The sequence below is a fragment of the Carassius auratus genome, unplaced genomic scaffold (assembly GCF_003368295.1).
Source record: "Carassius auratus strain Wakin unplaced genomic scaffold, ASM336829v1 scaf_tig00009837, whole genome shotgun sequence".
NCBI classification, from domain to species: domain Eukaryota; kingdom Metazoa; phylum Chordata; class Actinopteri; order Cypriniformes; family Cyprinidae; genus Carassius; species Carassius auratus.
Genome location: NW_020524077.1, coordinates 44,318 through 65,665, shown reverse-complemented (window position 1 = coordinate 65,665; position 21,348 = coordinate 44,318). Strand labels below are relative to the sequence as shown.

At 37.5% G+C, this 21,348-nt stretch overlaps 2 protein-coding genes across 2 annotated transcripts; both read left to right on the top strand.

Annotated features, from left to right (window-relative positions):
• The first annotated feature begins 61 nt into the window (after positions 1-61).
• On the top strand, positions 62-15,634 carry LOC113072663 (tubby-related protein 4-like). Its single transcript, XM_026245637.1, has 16 exons — positions 62-544; positions 1,345-1,652; positions 2,528-2,797; positions 3,687-3,815; positions 4,728-4,889; positions 5,042-5,222; positions 5,850-5,957; positions 6,308-6,474; positions 7,628-7,852; positions 7,934-8,168; positions 8,290-8,452; positions 8,635-8,776; positions 9,030-9,123; positions 9,229-9,372; positions 9,664-13,139; positions 13,479-15,634. The coding sequence occupies exons 2-16, from the start codon at positions 1,632-1,634 to the stop codon at positions 13,593-13,595; spliced, it is 5,634 nt and encodes a 1,877-aa protein (XP_026101422.1). The 5' UTR covers positions 62-544; positions 1,345-1,631; the 3' UTR covers positions 13,596-15,634.
• Positions 15,635-16,308: 674 nt separating this feature from the next.
• Positions 16,309-20,373, top strand: LOC113072664 (MFS-type transporter SLC18B1-like). The gene is made up of 13 exons (XM_026245638.1): positions 16,309-16,714; positions 16,847-16,942; positions 17,026-17,099; positions 17,294-17,441; positions 17,697-17,853; positions 18,039-18,178; positions 18,380-18,481; positions 18,856-18,947; positions 19,038-19,133; positions 19,326-19,400; positions 19,490-19,583; positions 19,708-19,754; positions 19,988-20,373. The coding sequence occupies exons 1-13, from the start codon at positions 16,616-16,618 to the stop codon at positions 20,073-20,075; spliced, it is 1,308 nt and encodes a 435-aa protein (XP_026101423.1). The 5' UTR covers positions 16,309-16,615; the 3' UTR covers positions 20,076-20,373.
• The last annotated feature ends 975 nt before the right edge of the window (positions 20,374-21,348 follow it).

Below are 21,348 nucleotides of genomic sequence, written 5' to 3'. Positions count from 1 at the left end.
CATGTGCAGGACATTATACTGTAGACTTTATAAATATTAAGATGAGCAGGAATGTACAAGAGGAGAATGTGCAAACGGGATGTACAGGGTATTACATAGCAGCAATAGAGGTAAAAAAAAAAAAAAAGTAAATAAAAATAAAATTATAGAAATTAAAACTATATAATTCAAGTAACGTGCTTTAATTGTACAGTCTTTGATATTTGTGCTTTCTTATCTCAGTTGAAGCTTTGCATTATTCACAGTTTCTTGCTTTTAAAATTCGTATGGCATAATGAGAATGAAGACTGGTGATTAATATTAGTCCAGCTTGCCTGTACACTGCATTTGTTGCATACTATCTGGATGGGGTTGGCAGTCATGTGATTCACAGCACCATTCCGTCAGAGCGCGGGTTGCCTTCACACGCTGAAAAATCCCTCATTCAGGGTTTACTTTGCGCCAATTCACAGCATCCCACTGCATGACTTTAACTCTCTGTGGGGTAAAATCTCACATGAGCATCTGGCAACCATTTAGACGCATTGAGAGCGAGATGATAGAGGTGAGTTTGCCGATAGAAATGATTCTTTTATTCTTTTATTAATAATTATTTTCCTGTTGGCTCATGTTGTTCTGATTTGATTTCTTTGGAATATCATAGTAATAGCGAATGCTGATTTCCGGATGGTTGTGTAATTATTTCACGAGTGTAGGTGGCAACCATAGTTGATGGATTTATTCTAAACTGCATCCAGCTTAATTACCTTAATTACCAGCCACAGTTCTTATATAAGCAGATGCGTGAATCTGAGCTTGTCATGATCAGGTAGCCCTATAAGGTTATTTTTATATTAATTGTGTTGTAGTTTGACGGTTGAGATTATGTTTTACACGGAATCTCAAATAATTGAGCCTAAGAAAAACGTAATATTTCTATTGGAAATGAGAATAAATGCAGTTATGAAGTCTTAGGCTGGGTGTCATTAAAATTCAGCCATCATCACATCCCTGTTGCCATGACTCCTGCGAGCTGCCTCATCCTTAGTTGTGCAAATGTATCTTTTTTTTTTTTTTTTGCTTGCACGAATGCATGCTTTTTTCTTTTTTTTCTTTTGGATGCTTCGATGCATAATTTCTGTTGCGTTATTCTGAGTATAAAGAACGAATTGGAGGGGCTTTAAACGTACTGTGACGTAATGGGGACCAATGTCAACTCAAGTGTGGGTGCAGACAGAGAACTGAAATGTGGTTTGTTCTTGCTTTTCAATCTACAATATATATACATGGCTTTTTCTCATGTAAATATATACGTTTGTGTGTGTGTGTGTGTGTGTGTGTGTGTGTGTGTTTCTCTTTGCATAGAAATCCTGGACTACCGAAGACTGAAAGCTGGTTTTGCATTATGAGGATAAACTGCAATAGTCTTTGACTTTTGATTTAGATGTAATTCACATCGTTTTGTTGAACAGAAATAGAACAGACTGCATTGCTCATGATGTGCAATAGTCTCAGACTATAATGGCCTGATATTACTCACACTTTTTCTAAAGACACGTCTGCAGTTAAGTAATTCTCAGGTTGAACTGCACATTTTTTGAACAAGCAAGCCAATATGGAGTACTCCTTCAAAGACGGAATTTGGACCAATAATGTCCAGGGACTATGAAGAGGTGAGTATTTTCAGAAACTGCAACTTTTATACAAACAAATACTGTCTAATAGTTAGTTGTTAGATTTTGCAAGTGGCATTCCATATGCATTCCTTCTAAAACTACTAATGAACTCAAAGTTTCTTTTATAATTATTAGGTGTGTTTTTGCAGTTTTTATGGTATTCAGTGTAACACTAAATGGAATGTGATTTGTCCCACCACAGGCTTATATAAAGATAAAGTGTGTGATTTCTGGGCCACTAGCAACACAAAGTTGAATTGGAAAAATAATTAAAATAATTTTCAAACTGGCTGTTAATTTTCCAATCCAACTATTAATGGCTAACATTTCTCTTTGCATGTAAAATATGTATAGGAGAAGGTAGTTAACATTTTAAAAGCATCTTTAATTGGACTGCAAAAACCTAAAAGCTGATTTACAATGGTGAAAGAAATGGTTACGGCATTTCAAACATACACTTCCCCCTAAACTTTAACTTAAAATTTTGATTCTGAATACAGAAAATCGCCATTCTAAATTTAATTTGTACATTTTATTTTACTGTTTATCATTATATTTAAATATTTTTTTATGGAAATCACTTTTAATTACCAATGTGTTTGAATTGTGCATGCTATAGACTAAAAAAGGCCCCTAAAAGCACAAAAGCTGTTTTTATAAATAACTTATTTACTCCAAAAGGGTGTATATTAGCCCCTTAAAGGTACCTAATGTGTATATTTTACCTAAATGTTACGTTTACCTTTTGTATAAATGGGTGTGTATAAATAAACTTGCCCTGCCTAACAACCCATTTATTGAATGATTACGCACATATTCTAATATAACTTTATTCATTACCATTTTAACATGAACTCCCTCTATATCCGTAGCCTGGTCAGTCTGTAGGGATGTTGGCTGCGGTGGAACATGGTCCGGTCCTCTGCAGTGACTCCAACATCCTCTGCATCTCATGGAAAGGGAGAGTTCCCAAAAGTGAGAAGGAGAAGCCGGTGTGCAGGAAGCGCTACTATGAGGAGGGCTGGCTGGCCACTGGGAACGCCAGGGGTGTTGTGGGTGTGACGTTCACATCTAGTCACTGTAGAAGGGACAGAAATACCCCACAACGAATCAACTTCAATTTACGGGGTCATAACAGTGAGGTGAGAGTTTGCCTCTTCTCTTATGGTTTAAAGAATTGAATTTCAAGTTGCATTAAGTACTTGTTTCCACTTTACACCTAAAGAAAAAAGAAAAGAAATTTACAGTAAAAAAGGCAGGTGATTGTCACAACTTTAGCATAAAAATATGGTAGCAACATTTTATGTTTTAAACATTTAACTTCAATTTACAGTTAAAAATGTATATTTCATTTCCTGAAATCATGTTAATGTACCAAATTACTAAAATCTGTTATTAAAAATTTTGAATTATAAATTAAAAAACTGTCGGTAATGAGAGAGCCACATAATGTGTCAAAGTTAGCTTTTCCATATACTAATATGTTAAATATTCAGTGCAACTTTATACACATGAATACAAAACACTTAAGCATTAAAATAATGCAATGCACATTAATTTACCAAATGCACTGCCTGTGTCACACAGAGAATTCTGGGAATGTGTAAGTTTTATTGTTATCACTTTAAATTATGAGATTATTTCCAAAAACAGTATTTAATTAAATGAAATGTCCCATTAAAACTATTACAGTTTTTCATCATATAGTAAGGGAATTTACAGCAGTATTTCTAATCTTTAACCCTCAAAAATCTGACATGTTTTTTACAGTGTATGTAATGATAAATGTGTTTACGGTAATAGGATTTAACCTTAAATGAGGTAAAAGCTATAGTGGAGCTAGAAAAATATATTTTATTAGTTGAGCTGAAAGAACCAGCCAAATACTCCTTAACTACTGGCCATACACTTTTATTCAGAAATAATTACTTCATAAATCGAAAGCATGTGTGCATGTCATCCTGTGCATGAGTAGTATGCTCTTGCTAAATTCTGCTAGAACTTGATTCCCATGGTGCTGTTCTTGTACAGGTTGTCCTTGTTAGGTGGAATGAACCGTTTCAGAAGCTTGCAACATGTGACATGGAGGGAGGGATATTTGTGTGGATCCAGTATGAAGGAAGATGGTCTGTAGAGCTGGTGAATGACAGAGGTGCCCAGGTGTGTTTTTCATCTGTGCTGAATGGCAATGTATTTTTATGACATGTCAACATTAATAAACTTAACTTTATCTTTTTTATTAAAAGTGCATTGATTTACACACACTAAAAGGCCATTAACATTGTAAAGCCTGGAATATGAAATAATAGTCAGAAAAGTCTAATTTAAAAAAAAATATAACAGTATATATATGCAAGCGTATAAACTATAAACTATCAGTCAGATGACAGAAGGTGTTTCACGAGTTCACCCTTACATCTAATCTGAAGGCAAATAGTAGGCATATTTTGGCGTGCTGTCCTGGGGGAGGGGTCCGGGCCCGGAGCATAGCCCGAACCCAAATAACTCCCCCTATCCCTAATTTGGGATAAATAGATTAGAAGTGAGGAGTTGGGGTGGAGGAGGGTTGCCGAAAAACTGTCGTGGGACAGGAGGTAGGAAGACTGGATATATATACGCTTGCGTGCTATTTAAGATGATTAGCTAAACGAGATGAACCTGTGCCAAATTGGATGATTATCTGATTGTGCTTCTCCCGAACTTTGTTAATAAAACCACATGTAGTAGATTGTGTACAAAAAGTTTTTCAGCTAAGTTTTGAACATGTTGATCATTTATAGGTCTTAGAAATGTGTATATCAAAAATAACACAGTAAGTTTGATAGAGTTAAAGACAATTTAAATAAAGTATGGTATAACGATTCAATTATTTTCTTTTCCCATGCCATTTTCGCATGTCATTCATCAGTGTAGATTATTTGTCCAAATTACTCCTAACAGAACACAAATCAAAATCACTATCCAAAAAGACCATGTGTCTTTTAATGAAACTGGCCATTTTCGAACCGAATCAAGATGAGGAAAAGCAACTATTATTCTGACATGTACTGATTAATGTGGTTTGTAATCTAGGTGAGTGACTTCACCTGGTCACATGATGGTACACAGGCCTTGATCGCCTACAGGGATGGTTTTGTTCTGGTGGGTTCAGTGAGCGGTCAGAGACACTGGTCGTCTGAAATTAATTTGGAGAGCCAGATCACCTGTGGAATCTGGACCCCTGATGACCAGCAGGTAACTCTTTGCTGTGGCCTCATCAAATTAAGGGAAAAATGCATTTGTTGTCAACAGGTTATTTGCAAATGATGAAAGGACTTGGACTGATGCCCTTGGACCAATGCCTGAGTTTTACGAATTTGGTGTTTGCATTCATTTAATCTCCCTAGGTGCTTTTTGGAACAGCAGATGGGCAAGTCATAGTGATGGACTGCCACGGCCGTATGCTTGCCCATGTTCTTCTGCATGAGTTAGATGGCATAGTCAGCATGTCCTGGAACTGCCCGAACTTCCTGGTGGAGGACAGCACTGAGAGCGATACAGACAATGATGACCCTACTCCAGCTCAAGGTGCATTATACTCTTAAACAATGTCAAGTCACATGTATTTGTTTAGCACTTTTTTTTTTTTTTTTCAAAATCAGAAATCCTACAGAAAATCATGATATTGATAATATCTTAATATCTTCATACATTATAGTCACATTTAACAGATTAGGGTCGGGCGATAATATAATATACATTTTACGATGATACATGCAATCAAGCAGTTTAGATACAGTATATTTCCCTAAGTGAGTATTCTGTTTGTATACAGATAAAGTTGGACATACTTTTATATCCAATTTTATATAAAAAGCTGGTTGATAATAGTTAAATTTTACATTTTGATTTGTTATCTAGTACATACGGCTAAATGTTAGTGTACTTAATAGACCTATAAAGTTACTTCCATGGTTCTATGTAGCGATTTTTTTTACTTTTTTATTTTTATTTTTATTTTTTTTACATCAGTGCATTGCAAGCATCATCCATTAATGAAAGAAAATTGAAGCCTCAAAGTGTTTCTCCAGAGTGTTTTCTAATGTAAATGAACATAAAACCTGATGTTATACATTTTTATTGGATGATGCAAGGCAGTGATGTGTATTTAACTTTCTAAATGTTATTAACGATAAAACCATGTTTCCTTTCAAGTGCAAAACCTCAAACCACTGCTCACAGTCAGCTTCATATCAGGAGACATTAGTTTGATGAACAACTACGACGACCTTTCACCTAACATTATACGCTCAGGACTGAAAGGTAAAACAGTGGTCTTTTTGCAATAAGTAAATGACCAAGTATGTGTTTCATTACTGCTATTGGATAATTATTAACAGAATATTCACGTTATTTTTGACATAATGTGCATCTGCGGCATGCTTTTGATTAAATTTTACAATTGGAAGTTTGGCAAGCGGGACATATATTATGTACAAAAATTAAACACAATATTTAAAATAATAAATAAATAAATGCTAATTTTAATGGTTAAGGAACTTCTGGTTATGCCTACAAAGTAATTCAGTAAAAATCACCCAACATCAGAGTTGATCCTCTGTGACTGAGCCACACACTGCTGTAATCTGACTGGACTGACTTGTGTTTTTCAGATGTGGAGGTACAGTGGTGCTCTCAGGGTGACCTGCTGGCAGTGGCCGGGATGGAGAGACACGGCCTGCCCTCTGACTCAGCCTGTGCCTCTCTAATGAGGAACGCACTTGTCAAGTTTTACAATGTCCAAGGGGAACATATATACACTTTAGAAACTCCAGCCCAAGTGAGCTGTAACCAGTCATCATTTAAAAGTTTGAGCATATATACAGTCAAAAGTTTGGAATAATTTAATTTTTTTTTTACTTTTGAAAAAAAATCTCTTATATTATCAAGGTTGCATTTGCATTTAAAAACATTAAAAACATTTTTTTTTTTATATATTCTGAAATATTTTAACAATTTAAAGAAACTGTGTAAATTTGAATATATTTAAAAAATATTATTTATTCCTGTGATTCCATTACTCCAGTATTAAGTCTTACGTGATCCTTCAGAAATCATTCCAATATGCTGATTTGGTGCTGAATTATTAAAGCTGCGGTAGGTAACAATCTAGTGGTTAATAAACAGAACTGCTTGCGTCTTGCGGAAGAACATCGTAGCCGGAACTACTTCTCTCTGTTTATGTCTATGAAGAATCACAAAGGTACTGGGTTACTCCGCCGCGGTATCCCCGAAGCTATCTAAAATAGTCTGAATATAAACACTTATTATAGGTGCACCCTAGTGATTCAGGACAAGCCAAAAACACGGTTTGGAAAATGGATTCATGGTGTACTCACTTATTATATACATTTTTCTACATTTTGAACACAAACAAAGTTACGGACCGCAGCTCTGATTGGTTGTTTTTTACCGGGAGCGGATGACTTTCTGCCAATGGCAATAGGACCACTTGATTTTTTCACAGATTATCTGTCTCATATTCTACTGTCAGGACATAATGACAGGTTTAACAAATATGTCAAAAATATATTTTTTACAAAAGTTACCTACTGCAGCTTTAATAATGGTTCTTATTATTGTCAATGTTGAAAACAGCGTTTGCTGCTAAATATTTTTTGGAAACTGTGATACATTTTTTAAGGATTCCTGGATGAATAGAATGTTCAAAAGAACAGTATTTATTTGAAAAATAAATATTTTGCAACATTGTAAATGTCTAGTGTTACTATCAAATGATTTAATGCATACTTGCTGAAAGTTTTTCTGTTAACCAAACTATTTCCCCAGTTTATTATGGTTTCCACAAAAATATTGAGCCGCAAACATTGTTTTCATCATTGATAATAATAAGAAATGTTTTGTTATATAAACTACAGCGTACATTAAATTAGAAATAAACTATTTATAATATAAATATCTTTTGGTTTTAGAGGCCCATCACCACGATTTGCTGGGGTCACCGGGACTCACGGCTGTTTCTGGCCTGTGGACCAGCCCTGTATGTAGTGCGTGTGGAGCACCGTGTGGCCAGCCTGCAGCTTCTGTGTCAGCAGGGCATTGCCAGTGCTCTTAAAGAGGAGAGAGATGTGGGAAAACTGAACATGCCTTCACTCCTCTGTTCCTATGTCACCACTGCTTTCATTCCAACTATCAAGGTACAAAAGAAGCAAGTGAAGTTTTTGATGTATGCTAATATATGCATTGAACTAAATGCAGAATCTTTTTCATCACACCAGCCTCCCATCCCAGATCCGAATAACATTCGAGACTTTGTGAGCTATCCAACAGCAGGGAATGAACGCCTGCACTGCACTATGAAACGTTCAGAGGAGAATCCAGAAGCAGGAGGCCCCTGTTACACCCTCTATCTGGAACACCTGGGAGGTTTGGTGCCTATTCTCAAGGGTCGTCGCATCAGCAAACTGCGACCAGAATTTGTCATAATGGACCCAAAAATGGATGGTAAAGCAGGTACTGCTATATGCACTGTTGCTGATCATGTGTATTGCATGCTCAAGCTTTATTTTTTAAATGCATTGTCTTTTTTTGCCTTGAAGGATGGTCTTTAATTTGATGTAATCTTGTCTTTCAGATGAGGTCTGTGTAAATGGCATGATCTCCTACATGACTGACAGCTGTAACTGCTCAGACTCCAGCGATATTGAGTTAAGTGATGAGTGGGTTGGGCGAAAATCACCCAAACTTTCCAGAGGAAACAGGTCTCCTAAGCTTCCTAGGTACTCTAAACATATAAGGTACTGTTGAATATGAAATTCACACAAAATATTAGGATGCCTGAAACTTTTTGTTCCATCACAACCTTGACAAAATATACAATACAGTATTTTTTAGAAAAACATAATTTACAAATCAACAACTTTTAACTTTATAGGAAATACAAAATTTTATTTTGTTTCATATTTGTTTTGTTCTCTAGAATTAATATGGAATCAAGAAAGTCTCCCAAACTTACCCAAATATCTCAAGAAATGTCTAGGTCTCCTAGATTACCAAAGAAGCCTCCAGGTCGGTCTCCGAGTCTTACTCGAAGAGAATTTCCAGTTGATGGCTTTAGTGAGGTACTTTTTACTTGTGTACTAGTGAATACATTTAATTTGCAAGCTAACTTTGGGAATCATTTTTTATTAATCTTGGCTATAATTGATAGGGTAAGTGTCTGTATTTATCGCCTCTGTCTACTCACATTTACTGCAGCATGACCTCAGCAAACACCTCACTTTCTTTAATCTCCTGCTTTGCTGAAGAGAAATGACAGAAAACCGACTTTGACCTTGAATGTTTTCTATAGCTATCACTAAATTTGCTTTGCAGCATAATTACTTGGCCCAGGTCACCTCTAACATTTGGGGAACAAAGTTTAAGATTGTAGGCCTTGCCTCATTTTTGCCAGCTAACTTAGGAGCAGGTATGTTGTCAGGTTTTGTTTTCAAATGTACAGTTTCACATAATTATTTTAAATAATAATCTTAATGTTTAAAAAATATTTTTGACATGTTGCATGGTGTTCCAGTTATTTATAAAACTAGTTTGCTGCACCTCCAACCTCGTCAGATGACCATTTATTTGCCTGAGGTGCGTAAAATTTCCCTGGATTTCATGAGTCTGCCAGTCTTCAATCCCAATGTGTTCAGTGAAGATGAAGATGATTTACCTGGTAAGAATCAGTACTTTATTTTACAATCCTGTTCCTCATGTACATACTATGTTCTTATCATAGTAATTACAATTACTATGTAATAACTAGGTACTAACCCTGAACCTACCCCTAAACCTAACCCTACCCCATGTAGTTACCTTGTATTACCAGAACTTTCTTAGATAAATACACTGTAAGTACACTGTAAGTGCAACCAACATTTTTGTTCATTTTGTCTCTGTATATCTTAACTACAACAAGTAATGAAATGTCAGAAATCAATCTCAAAATGTCCTTGCTTATTTCTAGTTATGGGACCCTCTGGAGTGTCAGCCGACAATCCTCCTTGCACAGTTAATATCCCCATTGCCCCAATTCACAGCCCTGCTCAAGCCATGTCACCTACACAGAGTATAGGTCTAGTCCAGTCTCTCCTAGCCAACCAAAATATTCAGCTTGATGTCCTTACCAATCCCACCGCCACCGCCACTGCAGCAGCGGCAGCTGCAGCAGCAACAGCAGCAGCAGCATCTAATGCAACAGTATCTGAGCATAGTCAGGACACTGTGGCAGCACAGTACTCTGTGCCAACCAGATATTCTAACCCTGGACAGGTGGTTTTCAGCGAACAAGAAATAAGTAACATCGTAAGTGGAACTCTTCCTCCTCCTCCACATCATCTGCCACAACAACCCCAACAAAAACGTCAGCAACAACAGCAGCAACAAGACCATCAACAATCAAAACATCAACAACCACAGCAGCAGCATCTGAAATTGCAAAATCAGTCACAGCAGCTGCATCAACAGTCACAGCAGCAACATGTGCAACATCAGCAGCAACTGCAAACACAGCAGCATCAGCAGCAACTGCAACAGCATCATCATCAACAACAACAACTGCAACAGCAACATCAACAATTACAACAGCAGCATCAACAGCAGTTCCAACAACAGCTGCAACAGCAGCATCAACAACAACTACAACAGCAGCATCAACAACTACAACAGCAGCATCAACAACAACTACAACAACAGCATCAACAACAACTGCAACAGCAGCATCAACAACTGCAACAGCAGCATCAACAGCAGTTGCAACAACATCAACAGCTACTGCATCAGCAGCAAATTCAACAACAGCAACTGCAACAGCAGCAGCAACATATTCAGCAGCAAGTGCAGCAGCATCAACAAAACATTCATCAACAACATCAACAACAATTCCAACAGCAGCAGCAACAGTTGCAAATTCAGCATGAGCAAATACAGCAGCAGCAGCAACAAATGCAACAACAGCAGCAACAAATTCGACAGCAAATACAGGAAATGAGGCAGCAGCAGCAACAACTTCAACAGCAGCATCAACAAATACAGCTGCAACATCAACAAATGCAAAGACAGCATCAACAAATGCAGCACCAGCTTAAAATGCAAATGTCCCTCCAACATCCACCTTCAGGATATGCTACTCTAACCCTGCATCAGTTACAGCTGATGCCTCAAATTCCTCATCCAGACCAGCCATCAGGCAGAGGAGAACAAGTGCTCCCTCTTAAGATTCCCTCACGACCACAGTCATTTATTGAAATTGACACTCTTGAGGTACAGGTGCGTAAAGTAAACCCTCCACCACCTTACCCAGGTACAGCCGTATCTGCTGCAGCTGCCACACCCACTATGGGCCCACCTGGTCTTCTTGTTAGCAATGAGAATGGCACTACACTGTCAACAGATCCATGTTTAACTAAGGATGAATTCTCTCTTCACCCAGTTGGCCTTCAGTACCCAACTCCACTAGGCTATGAAAGAATCACTACTTTTGACAGCAGGGGAAATGTCGAAGAGGTATGTCGCCCAAGGAGACGCCATTTAAGGAACCAAAATGCCTACAGGATGCAAGGAATGGGCAGCTCCGCCACATTGAAAGTAACTTCATCTGAGAACAAGAAGATCCAGTTGCCATACAGCTCAGCAACTCTTAGTCGCCTCTCAGTGCCTAGATATTCTATACCAAGTGGAGACCCACCACCTTATCCTGACACATCTAACCAAATGAACACAATGAGAAGTCCTACGCAAAGGATTGACAGCAATTTGATTCATGCCACTTTGCGCCGTGATCGTAGGGAACCAACCCTGAAGGTTTCTCAAATGGTGGATACAGTGAGGACTCTACCAACTAAGTCCAAAATGAACAGTTCCCTCACTCTCTCGTATCAGCCAAGGATACCCACAGCTCCGTATACGTGCACTCAGTGTAGCAGTAATAGCAGCTGCACTAGTGTAAGTGTCACTGGTGGTGGCACAAACAGCAGCGGAATTGCTGGAGGAACTGTGGTGAGGCAAGATTTCCCACCTGGCAAAGGGGCCCAACACAGCACAATAATTGTGCACTCCAAAAGTGCCTCGCCATTAGCCTCTCAGTCCTCTTATAACCTCTTAAGTCCCATTGACAACAGTAGAGACAGAACGGTCTATGTCAACTCTGCCTTTACAGAAGATGAGACACCAAGTCAGCACTGCCATCTTGAAAAGTCAGTACGGCATTTAACGCTTGGGGATGTCAATTTGACAGTCAAACTGCCTCCACCTTACCAATGGGATTCACCTGCAGCAGAACAACTCTGGATACCTCAAGAGCAAAATTTATTGCCTGGACCTCCAGGACCACCTCATAAGCCACCCCCATTTTTACTCAGTCCCAATTCTATGACCCTCCCTTCAGGCTATCACTTATCCCTTTCACCCTTCCCATCAGTTGTAGGACGTGGTGGACCTCAACTACAGCCTTTGCAGAGTCCTGCACAATCATGTGGCCCCAATGACATGGTAACATCTAGCCCTTTTAGCCAACCAGACTCAGCTTTAGTCTTACCCCCAGGTTATCCCACAAATTTAACCAATCTAGGTTGTTGCACTCTGCCTCCCATGTACCCAGGGACTAGCTCCTGCAGCAACCTTCAACTGCATCCAATGAGCTTGCATCCTTGGAGCACTTATAGCACTTGTCCTCCCATTCCAGACCATTCTGCCACATTGCCCAATAAGACCCTTCAGGCCCTGGAGAAGCCAGTTCTCTCTCCTCCTCCTGCAACTCCACCTCCCCCACCTCCTCCTCCTCCTCCTCCTCTACCTCCTCCTCCTCCACCCATTGAGCTCTTGAACCATCAGAGTACTTCTGAGCTGATTGCAGAATCGGCAGAGAGCTTTCAGGATCAGTCCTCTCTCAATGAGAGTCCACAAGGAGCAGAGAGGTTCAGCAAGAAGGGACGTAAGAGACTTGACAGTAGGACAGAAGAGGCAAATATGTCTGGAGTTCCTGAAGGGAAATCCAAAAGAGAGAGTCGCACACTTTCTGACTTCAATTCCCTGATCTCCAGTCCAAGACTTGGCAGCAAGGAAAAGAAGAAACCTAAAGGGCAGAAAGAGCCATTGAACAAGGCCAAGAAACTGAGTAGGACCTCCAATGAGTTCCAGGATAGCTCTGAGAGTGAGCCTGAGCTCTTCATCAGTGGTGATGAGTTGATGAACCAAAGCCAGAGCAGCAAGAAAGGATGGAAGAGCAAATGCAATCTACGTACAGCAAACGAACTTGAGGAAATCAAGTGCCGTAAAGCTAATGAGAGAGAGGATCGTAGTCTTGGCAGCCAAGGCTTTGTCTATGTCATGGCCAACAAGCAGCCATTGTGGAACGAAGCCACCCAGGTTTACCAGCTTGACTTTGGAGGACGGGTGACACAGGAGTCAGCCAAAAACTTTCAGATTGAGCTTGATGGACGCCAGGTATGTGATTTTATTTATTTGAGAAACCAGTATGAAAACAATATTTTTGCAGTTCCCTTTTGTTACTCTATTGGCAAAGAAATTACACCTTTAACAAATATGTGCTGTACATAATCAATAGCTTTGAGCAGTGGTTCTTAATCCTAGTCCTGTGGAACTACTGTTCTGCAAAATTTTCATGTCTCCTTTATTTAACACATCTGATTGAGATCGTCAGCTTTTTAGGAGAGATCTCTATGAAATGAACATATTAGGGAGACATACTGTACAAAATTATGAATCACTGAATTTGAGTAATATACATTTACCCTGCATCTAACCCATAATTCTTTATTACAGGTAATGCAGTTTGGCAGAATTGATGGCAATGCATATATCCTGGATTTTCAGTATCCATTCTCAGCCGTACAGGCATTTGCTGTGGCCTTGGCCAATGTAACTCAGAGACTCAAATAGAAAACCTTTCCAGCAATCTTGTCCTTGAGTACAAATGGACTGAAAAATAGTTTTTTAATTGCAGATTGTGAGGAAAAATTACATTCTCTGCTGCCATATTGTCTGCAATGCTGGTTCGTCACCGAGAAATCTGGTCACTCTCAGGCAATGTGTACTCAAAATGTAGATAGATGGTCCGACAATAGATTTAGTGCTTTAAAGCAACCGTTCTCATTTCCAGTCCTTGTGACCCCCTGCTCTGCACGTTTTGTATGTCTCTCTTTATTAACACACCTGATTCAGATAACCAGCTTGTTAGAACTGAGCTCCGTGCATAGACTGTGTTCCAATTTACATAGTCCCTACAAAGTGTGCATTGATCCCTACTCCCTGAGCAGGGGATATCTGTTGAAGTTTACTTCCCTTGGAAATTCATTCATGGATTTGTGCTGTGCAACATCTTCACACACAGACAAGTGTGACATCATATACCTCAGTAAATATATACAAATTAAATTAACGTCTCGCACACTTCATTGCACTTTGAATGGAACATATATGTTCGCTTCAAACTGGATTCATGGCGGATTATCCTGTGATGTCCACTTCATAGGGCACTTACGTCGAATAGAAAAAAAAAAACATTTGAAGCGATAAGAGAGACATATAAAATGTGCAGAGCAGGGGGTGTGAGGACTGGAATTGAGAACCGCTGCTTCAAAGAACCTTTTTGTTAACAGAGCTTCAGACTGATTTAAGGTTCCTCCTGAAAGGTGGTACACATCTGAAAAATAATAATTGTGTATTGATGGAAAATTATTTAATTTAATTCACTTTTATTGATTTTTTTTCAATGTATTTCATATATATATATATATATATAATGGTGTGATTAATTACAAAATCTGTGATGGATATTAGACTGTGGGCTTTGTTTCCTTTTTCTCTTGATTTCCCCATATCCTTTTGTGTTTGTACTTGAGATTTATGTGGCAAATTTTGATTTCCTATATATAATCATTGTGAAGTGACAGATTTTGACTATTGTTTGTGGTCAGCAACCAATGAAAATCTAAAGAGGAAGAAAAAAGTTTGAATATTTTGATCTCATGATTCACTTCCATGAAGTGAAACAGAGGTAATATATTCACGTTATAATCATATTTCGCGAATTGTGGCACTATAATGAATGCATTTTTAAGGTTCAAAAATCATTTTAACTTGAAATCTAACTTTTTCTCCACAAAATGTCTTATGTTATATTGCATCATTTGCACACTGTTATTGCAGTATCTCAGTAATGTCATTTTTGAATGAATATTTGCTTTTTTAATGTTAACAGTAACAGAAGTCAAAGTTTGCTAATTTTTTAATTGCTTTCAAATATATACATGGAAAAGTACTGTAGTTAGATGTACTTAAAAAAATTATTCATATTGTCCATGACACTTTAGTACGAACTATATAGTATGCATTAATTTAGCCAAAAATGTCTTATATCACTATATGAATTAAACTTAACACACTGTATATTATGCAATGAATGGAAACGAAATGAAATAGAAAGTTTCATTAAACGAAATGAAAAAAAGTTCTCATTCTTAAGTTAAATAAATTGCTTAGTTTGATTTATGTAAAGGGACATCTTTTATTATATTTAATAATTGGTTTCAAGCTAACTGACTTGCTTGTTGTTGCTCAGTTTCTGATGTTTTCCAGTAATTTCATCAGTTTTTATCACATTTTTGTTGTAAACCAAACAGTGGTTCAGAGTGGGTTAGTGTTGATATGGTTGATGTTTTAAGCACTTCTTGATTATTCTTGATGTTGTGAGGTTCAATGATTTGCAGTTGCAGTTATTTCTAGCCATTTTGTACTGGGATATTCAGGCCCAGATTAAATTATGTGGAATGTGAGGCTGTGCTTTATTGCTTAATTATTCTAATGTACATTTACCAAATGTAATTCAAGAGTGTCAAGGAAAAGCATTAGAATGTGTGTGCAGAATAGACTTAAAGTCACTAAATAAAATCGAACTAAATTTTTGAAATTTGTGTCTATTATTAATTTTAGTGAAGTCATCTCAATTTCATTATGAAGGTGTTCACATTGATGGATTAAGGTTTTTGGACATATTAGTAAATTCACACTTGCCTCAGCTTTGATTTGTGATTTGATACCAACCAATTCAAAGTTTCTTAGCTTTTGTTGTTGTTGTTGTTGTTGTTTTCCCCCCTTTATAGTGCCTTGGGATCACCACCTATAAAAGCAAAGTCAACACAACCACTGAGAAAATCACAGGTTTGAAAAGCAGTGCAACTATTTTGTTACTGACCTCGAGATGGCGCGTGTTCGCATTCCAGAGTTTTCCATGTTGGAATCTTGAGTATGATTCATGTTAGCGAATCGGTTCGTCCACACGGTTCGTGACAACGAGTCTGTTGTTTATCAAACCGACTCACAATCTTTTTCTCCATTTTTTTCTGGGTTTAATTTGTAATTCAATTAATGATTTTATGATTGTAATGCTGCTCTCTTAGACTAACAAAACTGGATTAAATGTTGTGTTTATTGTTCAAACATTGTTCACAATGGAAATTCCTGAGCGAACAGTTGTTTAATGTTTCCAATATTAGGAAAATGTCAATCATTTCCAATATTGTTCTAAGTTTTTTTCCTTAAACACGGCTGACGAATCGGTTCGACCGAACAATTGAAACGATTCAGTTGAAAACAATGATTCTTTTGAGAATCGGAGACCTCACTCACTGTTGAGTTTCCCAGCTGACAGGTTAACCACGCGGTCAGAGACTTGACAATGGATATCGATGAAGATATAGGTATGTACATGCATTTAAATGATTGATTGTTGTTGGGTGATCAGCATTTAGAAACGTTTTGAATGAGTTTTGATCTTTTAGCGCGTTTGACAATTCCAACAAATTATTCTTAAGCATTTTACAGTGTTTGTTTACTAATCAAGAAATGCATGTGGACGTTGTATAGGTGATTCTTCACCATCAGAGACTCCAGCCACTAAAATGTCCAGACAACAGATATTAACACTTATTGCAATGGCCTCCATAAACTTCAGTTCAATGATCTGTTATTCCATTCTGGGACCATTTTTCCCAAATGAGGTACATTGATGATATTTCATTGAATTTGACTTGTATATTGAATTTTTTTAACAATTGTTTAAGGTATTTCAAGTTTTTTAAAATGGGATAAAATGTGTGAATGTTTTACTTTTGATCTGATTCATTTTCTAGGCAAAGAAGAAAGGTGTCAGTCAAGCTATGATTGGTTTAATATTCGGAATCTATGCATTATGTACTTTAGTGGGCTCATTGTTACTCGGTAAATATGTAAGTTAATCATTATTTCAGAAGATAAACAGCTTTCCATTATGGATTGCACACTATATCAGTGCATTTGACCTCTGTTTCAGATTGTCCAGATAGGAGCCAAGTTTATGATCGTGGCAGGGTTGTTCGTATCGAGTGGATCCACTGTTCTCTTCGGGTCAGTGAATCTGTGATGGTTTGTTGTGTTTTAAACATTTATATGAGTATTTTGTGTCTTTAAATCCTTGTCTATTAATGCTAGATTATGCCTAAATGTTGATCAAATTACCTTACAATCTGGAAAAATAGAGGAAAACTTGTGTAACACTCATTTTTGGTATTTCATCATTAATGATATCATTTCTTCTGCAGGTTTCTTGACCGAGTGTCTGATGGGACGGTTTTCATCGTGCTCTGTTTTATCACACGGTGCATAAATGCAATTGGCTTTTCTGCCGCCGTTACATCGTCTTTTGCAGTTTTAGCAAAAGTTTTCCCCGACAACATAGCGACTGTTTTGGTGCGTTGTGGTCAGTGCTTGTTTTTCAGTGTTTTCAGGAGTAAAGTGACAAAGGAAGCACTATTGCACGTCACAAAAGATGGGCTGTTTCTGTCTAGATTCAGTTATTCAGTCTGACTGGTTGTTTGGTTTCTCACGGTCCAGGCATACACAATGATGGAACCATTCTCATGATTTTAATATTCACACAAGTGTGCTGAAATGTTAAATGTGTCTCTGCAGTAAGCTGTAATCAGTGCTATCTTGATCTCTCAGGGCTTCATGGAGATTTTTACAGGTCTTGGGCTGATATTGGGGCCTCCATTGGGCGGCTGGCTCTATCAGTCATTTGGATACGAAATCCCATTCGTTTTCACCGGATGTCTTCTGTTTGTGACAGTGCCTCTCAATTTGTGGATTTTACCAAGCTTTGGTTTGTGCCAACTTCATATTAGTTAAATATTACATGTTTTGAATGATTCAGTTTAAGACTATTCCATGTAGCACACTCCTGGTTAAGTTATGTCTCAAGGATGTGATTGCCTTGTGTCTGCTTCTGTTATTGTTTGCCCTCTAGCCATGGAGATAGACGTGTCTGTTTATTTCATTCCAATATAGACGCTGTTCCTTCTTCCCAGAATTCCTTCCTCAGATTATGTACCAGACTAAAGATCCTTCTCATCTGCTTCGTGGTGTTCACTTTGAGTTCAGGACTTGGCTTCCTGGATGCAACACTGTCCATATTTGCCATAGAAAAGGTTAGAACACTAAAACTGAATATATAATACACTAAAACATATATATAGCGAGAGACTAGATGGAAACTCACCATAGTTTCAAATCAGGGGAAATATTCTGAACACTTCATTCCAAAATACTATTGTAAATATTAATATTAAGGTTCTCACACAGTATAATAACTATCTAAAACGTATTTTTTTTTTTTTTTTTGTGAACAGCTTAATCTCAGTGCCGGTTCAGTGGGGCTGCTCATGATTGGTCTGTCACTGCCGTATGGGGCGGCATCACCCGTCTTCGGTGTGATCAGTGATAAATATCCTGTAAGTCAATATTTAAACAATTAACAAAATCACAGTGAAGATGAAAAATTCTTATAGAACAAAATTTTGAAATGTTTGAAATTCCTAATGACTTCTGATGCTTTATTATATATGCATGTATGCATTTATTTAAATTGCATTTATATGTTTAAGATTTATATATATATATATATATATATATATATATATATATATATATATATATATATATATATATATATATATATATATAATGCTATTCATTATTTTATAGAGATTTATTAATAATTATTTTATTTTTTTTTTAAGTATATTTTCTTTTGGAAATGTTTTGTTTTGAAACATAAGTGTAAATTTAACTAGCTTTATCTGGCTGTTAAATGATTCTCATGCAGTCGATTAGGAAATGGATGATGGTGATTGGAGGAATGGCCACAGCGGTGAGCTTTTGTTTCCTCGGCCCACTTCCTGTTTTCCATATTAGGAGGTGAAACATTCATTTCAGTCTTTTTGAATGGCAATGTTTCATTGAAGCACAAATCTGTCAATAATGGTTGAAATGTTTTTGTGTGTTCAGTCAGCTCTGGCTGACCGTCCTCATGCTGATCGTGGTGGGCTTCTCTCTCTGTATGACCTGTATCCCCACCTTTGCTGAGATGATCGCTTGTGCACAGTGAGGCAAATCCTTCATCATACAAATGCACTCCCAGTTAACCATTATCAGAGGTCCCTGTGTCTGTGACTTTAATTCACTCAGTTATGTCATACGAAATTCCCGAAATGGTTTGAATAAATGCAGTTAACACTGAACCTGAGCGAAATATAACAAGACAATGTTTTGACACACATGTTCCTCGTATTGCAGTGAAAATGGCTTTGAGGAGGGCTTGAGTACGCTGGGATTGGTGTCAGGCTTGTTCTCAGCAGTATGGTCTGCTGGGTGTGTATTAAAATTAAGTTTACGTGCAGTATTCAATATTCTTTAGAATTCCCCCTCATGAAACCTGAATCATCTGTTTCTGGCTGAAGGATGTTCTTTGGGCCGACTTTTGGAGGATACATCACACAAGCACTCGACTTCGAATGGAGCGCAGGAGTTCAAGGTGCACTCACCTTTCTCGCTGTAAGAACAAACTCTATACATAACAGACACATTTTAGAGTAGATCTGCATTTTCTCAATTGGTTATGAATTTAAAGTAAATATTGATTTATTTATTGGCTCAAGTTTACCTTAACATTCTCTAGGCCTTACTACAAGTCATATATATCACAATAGAGGACATACAAAAGAAGTAAGTACATTTTTTAATGTATATATTTATTATTTTATTCAGCAATGTGGTAAATATTCTTTCAAATTAAAATATTAATATATATATATATATATATATATATATATATATATATATATATATATATATATATATATATATATATATATATATATATATCATTCTGTATTTCTTAAGTTGGAAAAAGTGGAATAGTTAAAAAACAGTTGATCATGCACGTTCTTTTTTTTCAGGTCACAAAAGGCTAGCACATCATTATTGCAAGGAGAAAAATCCCCTCTTCTCCCCAAGACAGATCCTCTCAGGGTTGATGTCAGCTGAAATAAGCCACTGCAAGCTTTTTAATGGGAGAACAATGTAATCATATTGCTGATGAATACTGGTGATGTGGGATATGATTGACAGATGACAAATGAAAAACGCGGAGGAGGTCAGTTTACAGTTTTCCTCAGTCGCTTTGGTACATTTCTCGAAATCAAACTCACAATTTGTAAAACAGTAAGTGCATTTCTCAAAACAATTTGTAAAAACATCAAAACACCTTGCAACCTGCAAAAGCCACTCTCTTACTCAAAATCCTTAGTTCATCTCTCAAAAGTAAATATCTTTGTCAATGAATATGTCAGTGCCATCAGAATGACAAGTCCTTGTGTCATAGTTTACGGATAAGACAGTCAAATTGTTAGGTTATGTTGTCAATATAACAGTGTACTCTGGAGGGATGTTCTGATGGAAACTAGCTAAAGTTTTGATGACAATTATTGTCAATTGTAAATTACATCTTAGTATGTGTGTGAGTGTAATTGCAAGAGAATGGAAAAGATTCAAATTTTCACTCTTACTGTTTGTACAGTATTTTATTGACAGAACATGTCATTGAGATACAGAAGTGAAAAGACAGCACTGAATAGCACACACAAAAAAAAAAAAACTAAAGAAGAAATGTGAACATAGGAAAAACTGTACATGCATGCTGTAGAAATTACATTAAGGAATTACAATCTTCCTACACCTCTTGACGATCCTGTCTGTTGGGCCACAAATTCTCATCCACATCACAACGAACATCTTCTCTTGCAATGCAGCGTGGAAAGAATCTTTTTGAGTGTCTTATCCAGCCTCTGCAGGCATCTGCTGTGATGTCGTCACATGCTGCATCCATGGCAGCCAGAAGGGTCATTTGTGTATGTGGCTGACAATCGTATATGCTGAGAAAAATTCCTCAGTGGGGTTAAGGAATGGAGTGTAGGGTGGGAGGAACTCCATCAGCATCCTGTCATGGGCAGCAAACCATTGCCTGATGATGTAGGAATGATGGAAACTGACGTGGTCCCTAACGATCACATACTTTGGCAGGTCATCTCCAATCTGACCCCTCTCTTGTTCAGGGATGAGATCCCTGTAGAGAGTGTCTAAAACGGTGACAAGCTCTGTATTGTATGGCCCAATAATGGGAATATGCGTTGGCACACAATTGCACTACCCATGGTTATGTTTCCACCCCGTTGGCCTGGCACATCAAATGTAGCTCTGTGGCCGATAATATTTTGACCACGCCTTCTACGTTTTGTTAGGTTGAAGCCAGCTTCGTCCA

Bases quoted from the DNA above. Each gene is read 5' to 3' on its own strand.
- LOC113072663 (XM_026245637.1), top strand. From the start codon at position 1,632: ATGTCCAGGGACTATGAAGAG. The intron at 3,816-4,727 runs GTGTGTTTTTCA...TTTGTAATCTAG, and splicing joins TGAATGACAGAGGTGCCCAG to GTGAGTGACTTCACCTGGTC. The intron at 6,475-7,627 runs GTGAGCTGTAAC...TTTTGGTTTTAG, and splicing joins CTTTAGAAACTCCAGCCCAA to AGGCCCATCACCACGATTTG.
- LOC113072664 (XM_026245638.1), top strand. From the start codon at position 16,616: ATGTCCAGACAACAGATATTAACACTTATTGCAATGGCCTCCATAAAC. The intron at 16,943-17,025 runs GTAAGTTAATCA...CCTCTGTTTCAG, and splicing joins CATTGTTACTCGGTAAATAT to ATTGTCCAGATAGGAGCCAA. The intron at 19,134-19,325 runs GTGAGGCAAATC...CTCGTATTGCAG, and splicing joins GAGATGATCGCTTGTGCACA to TGAAAATGGCTTTGAGGAGG.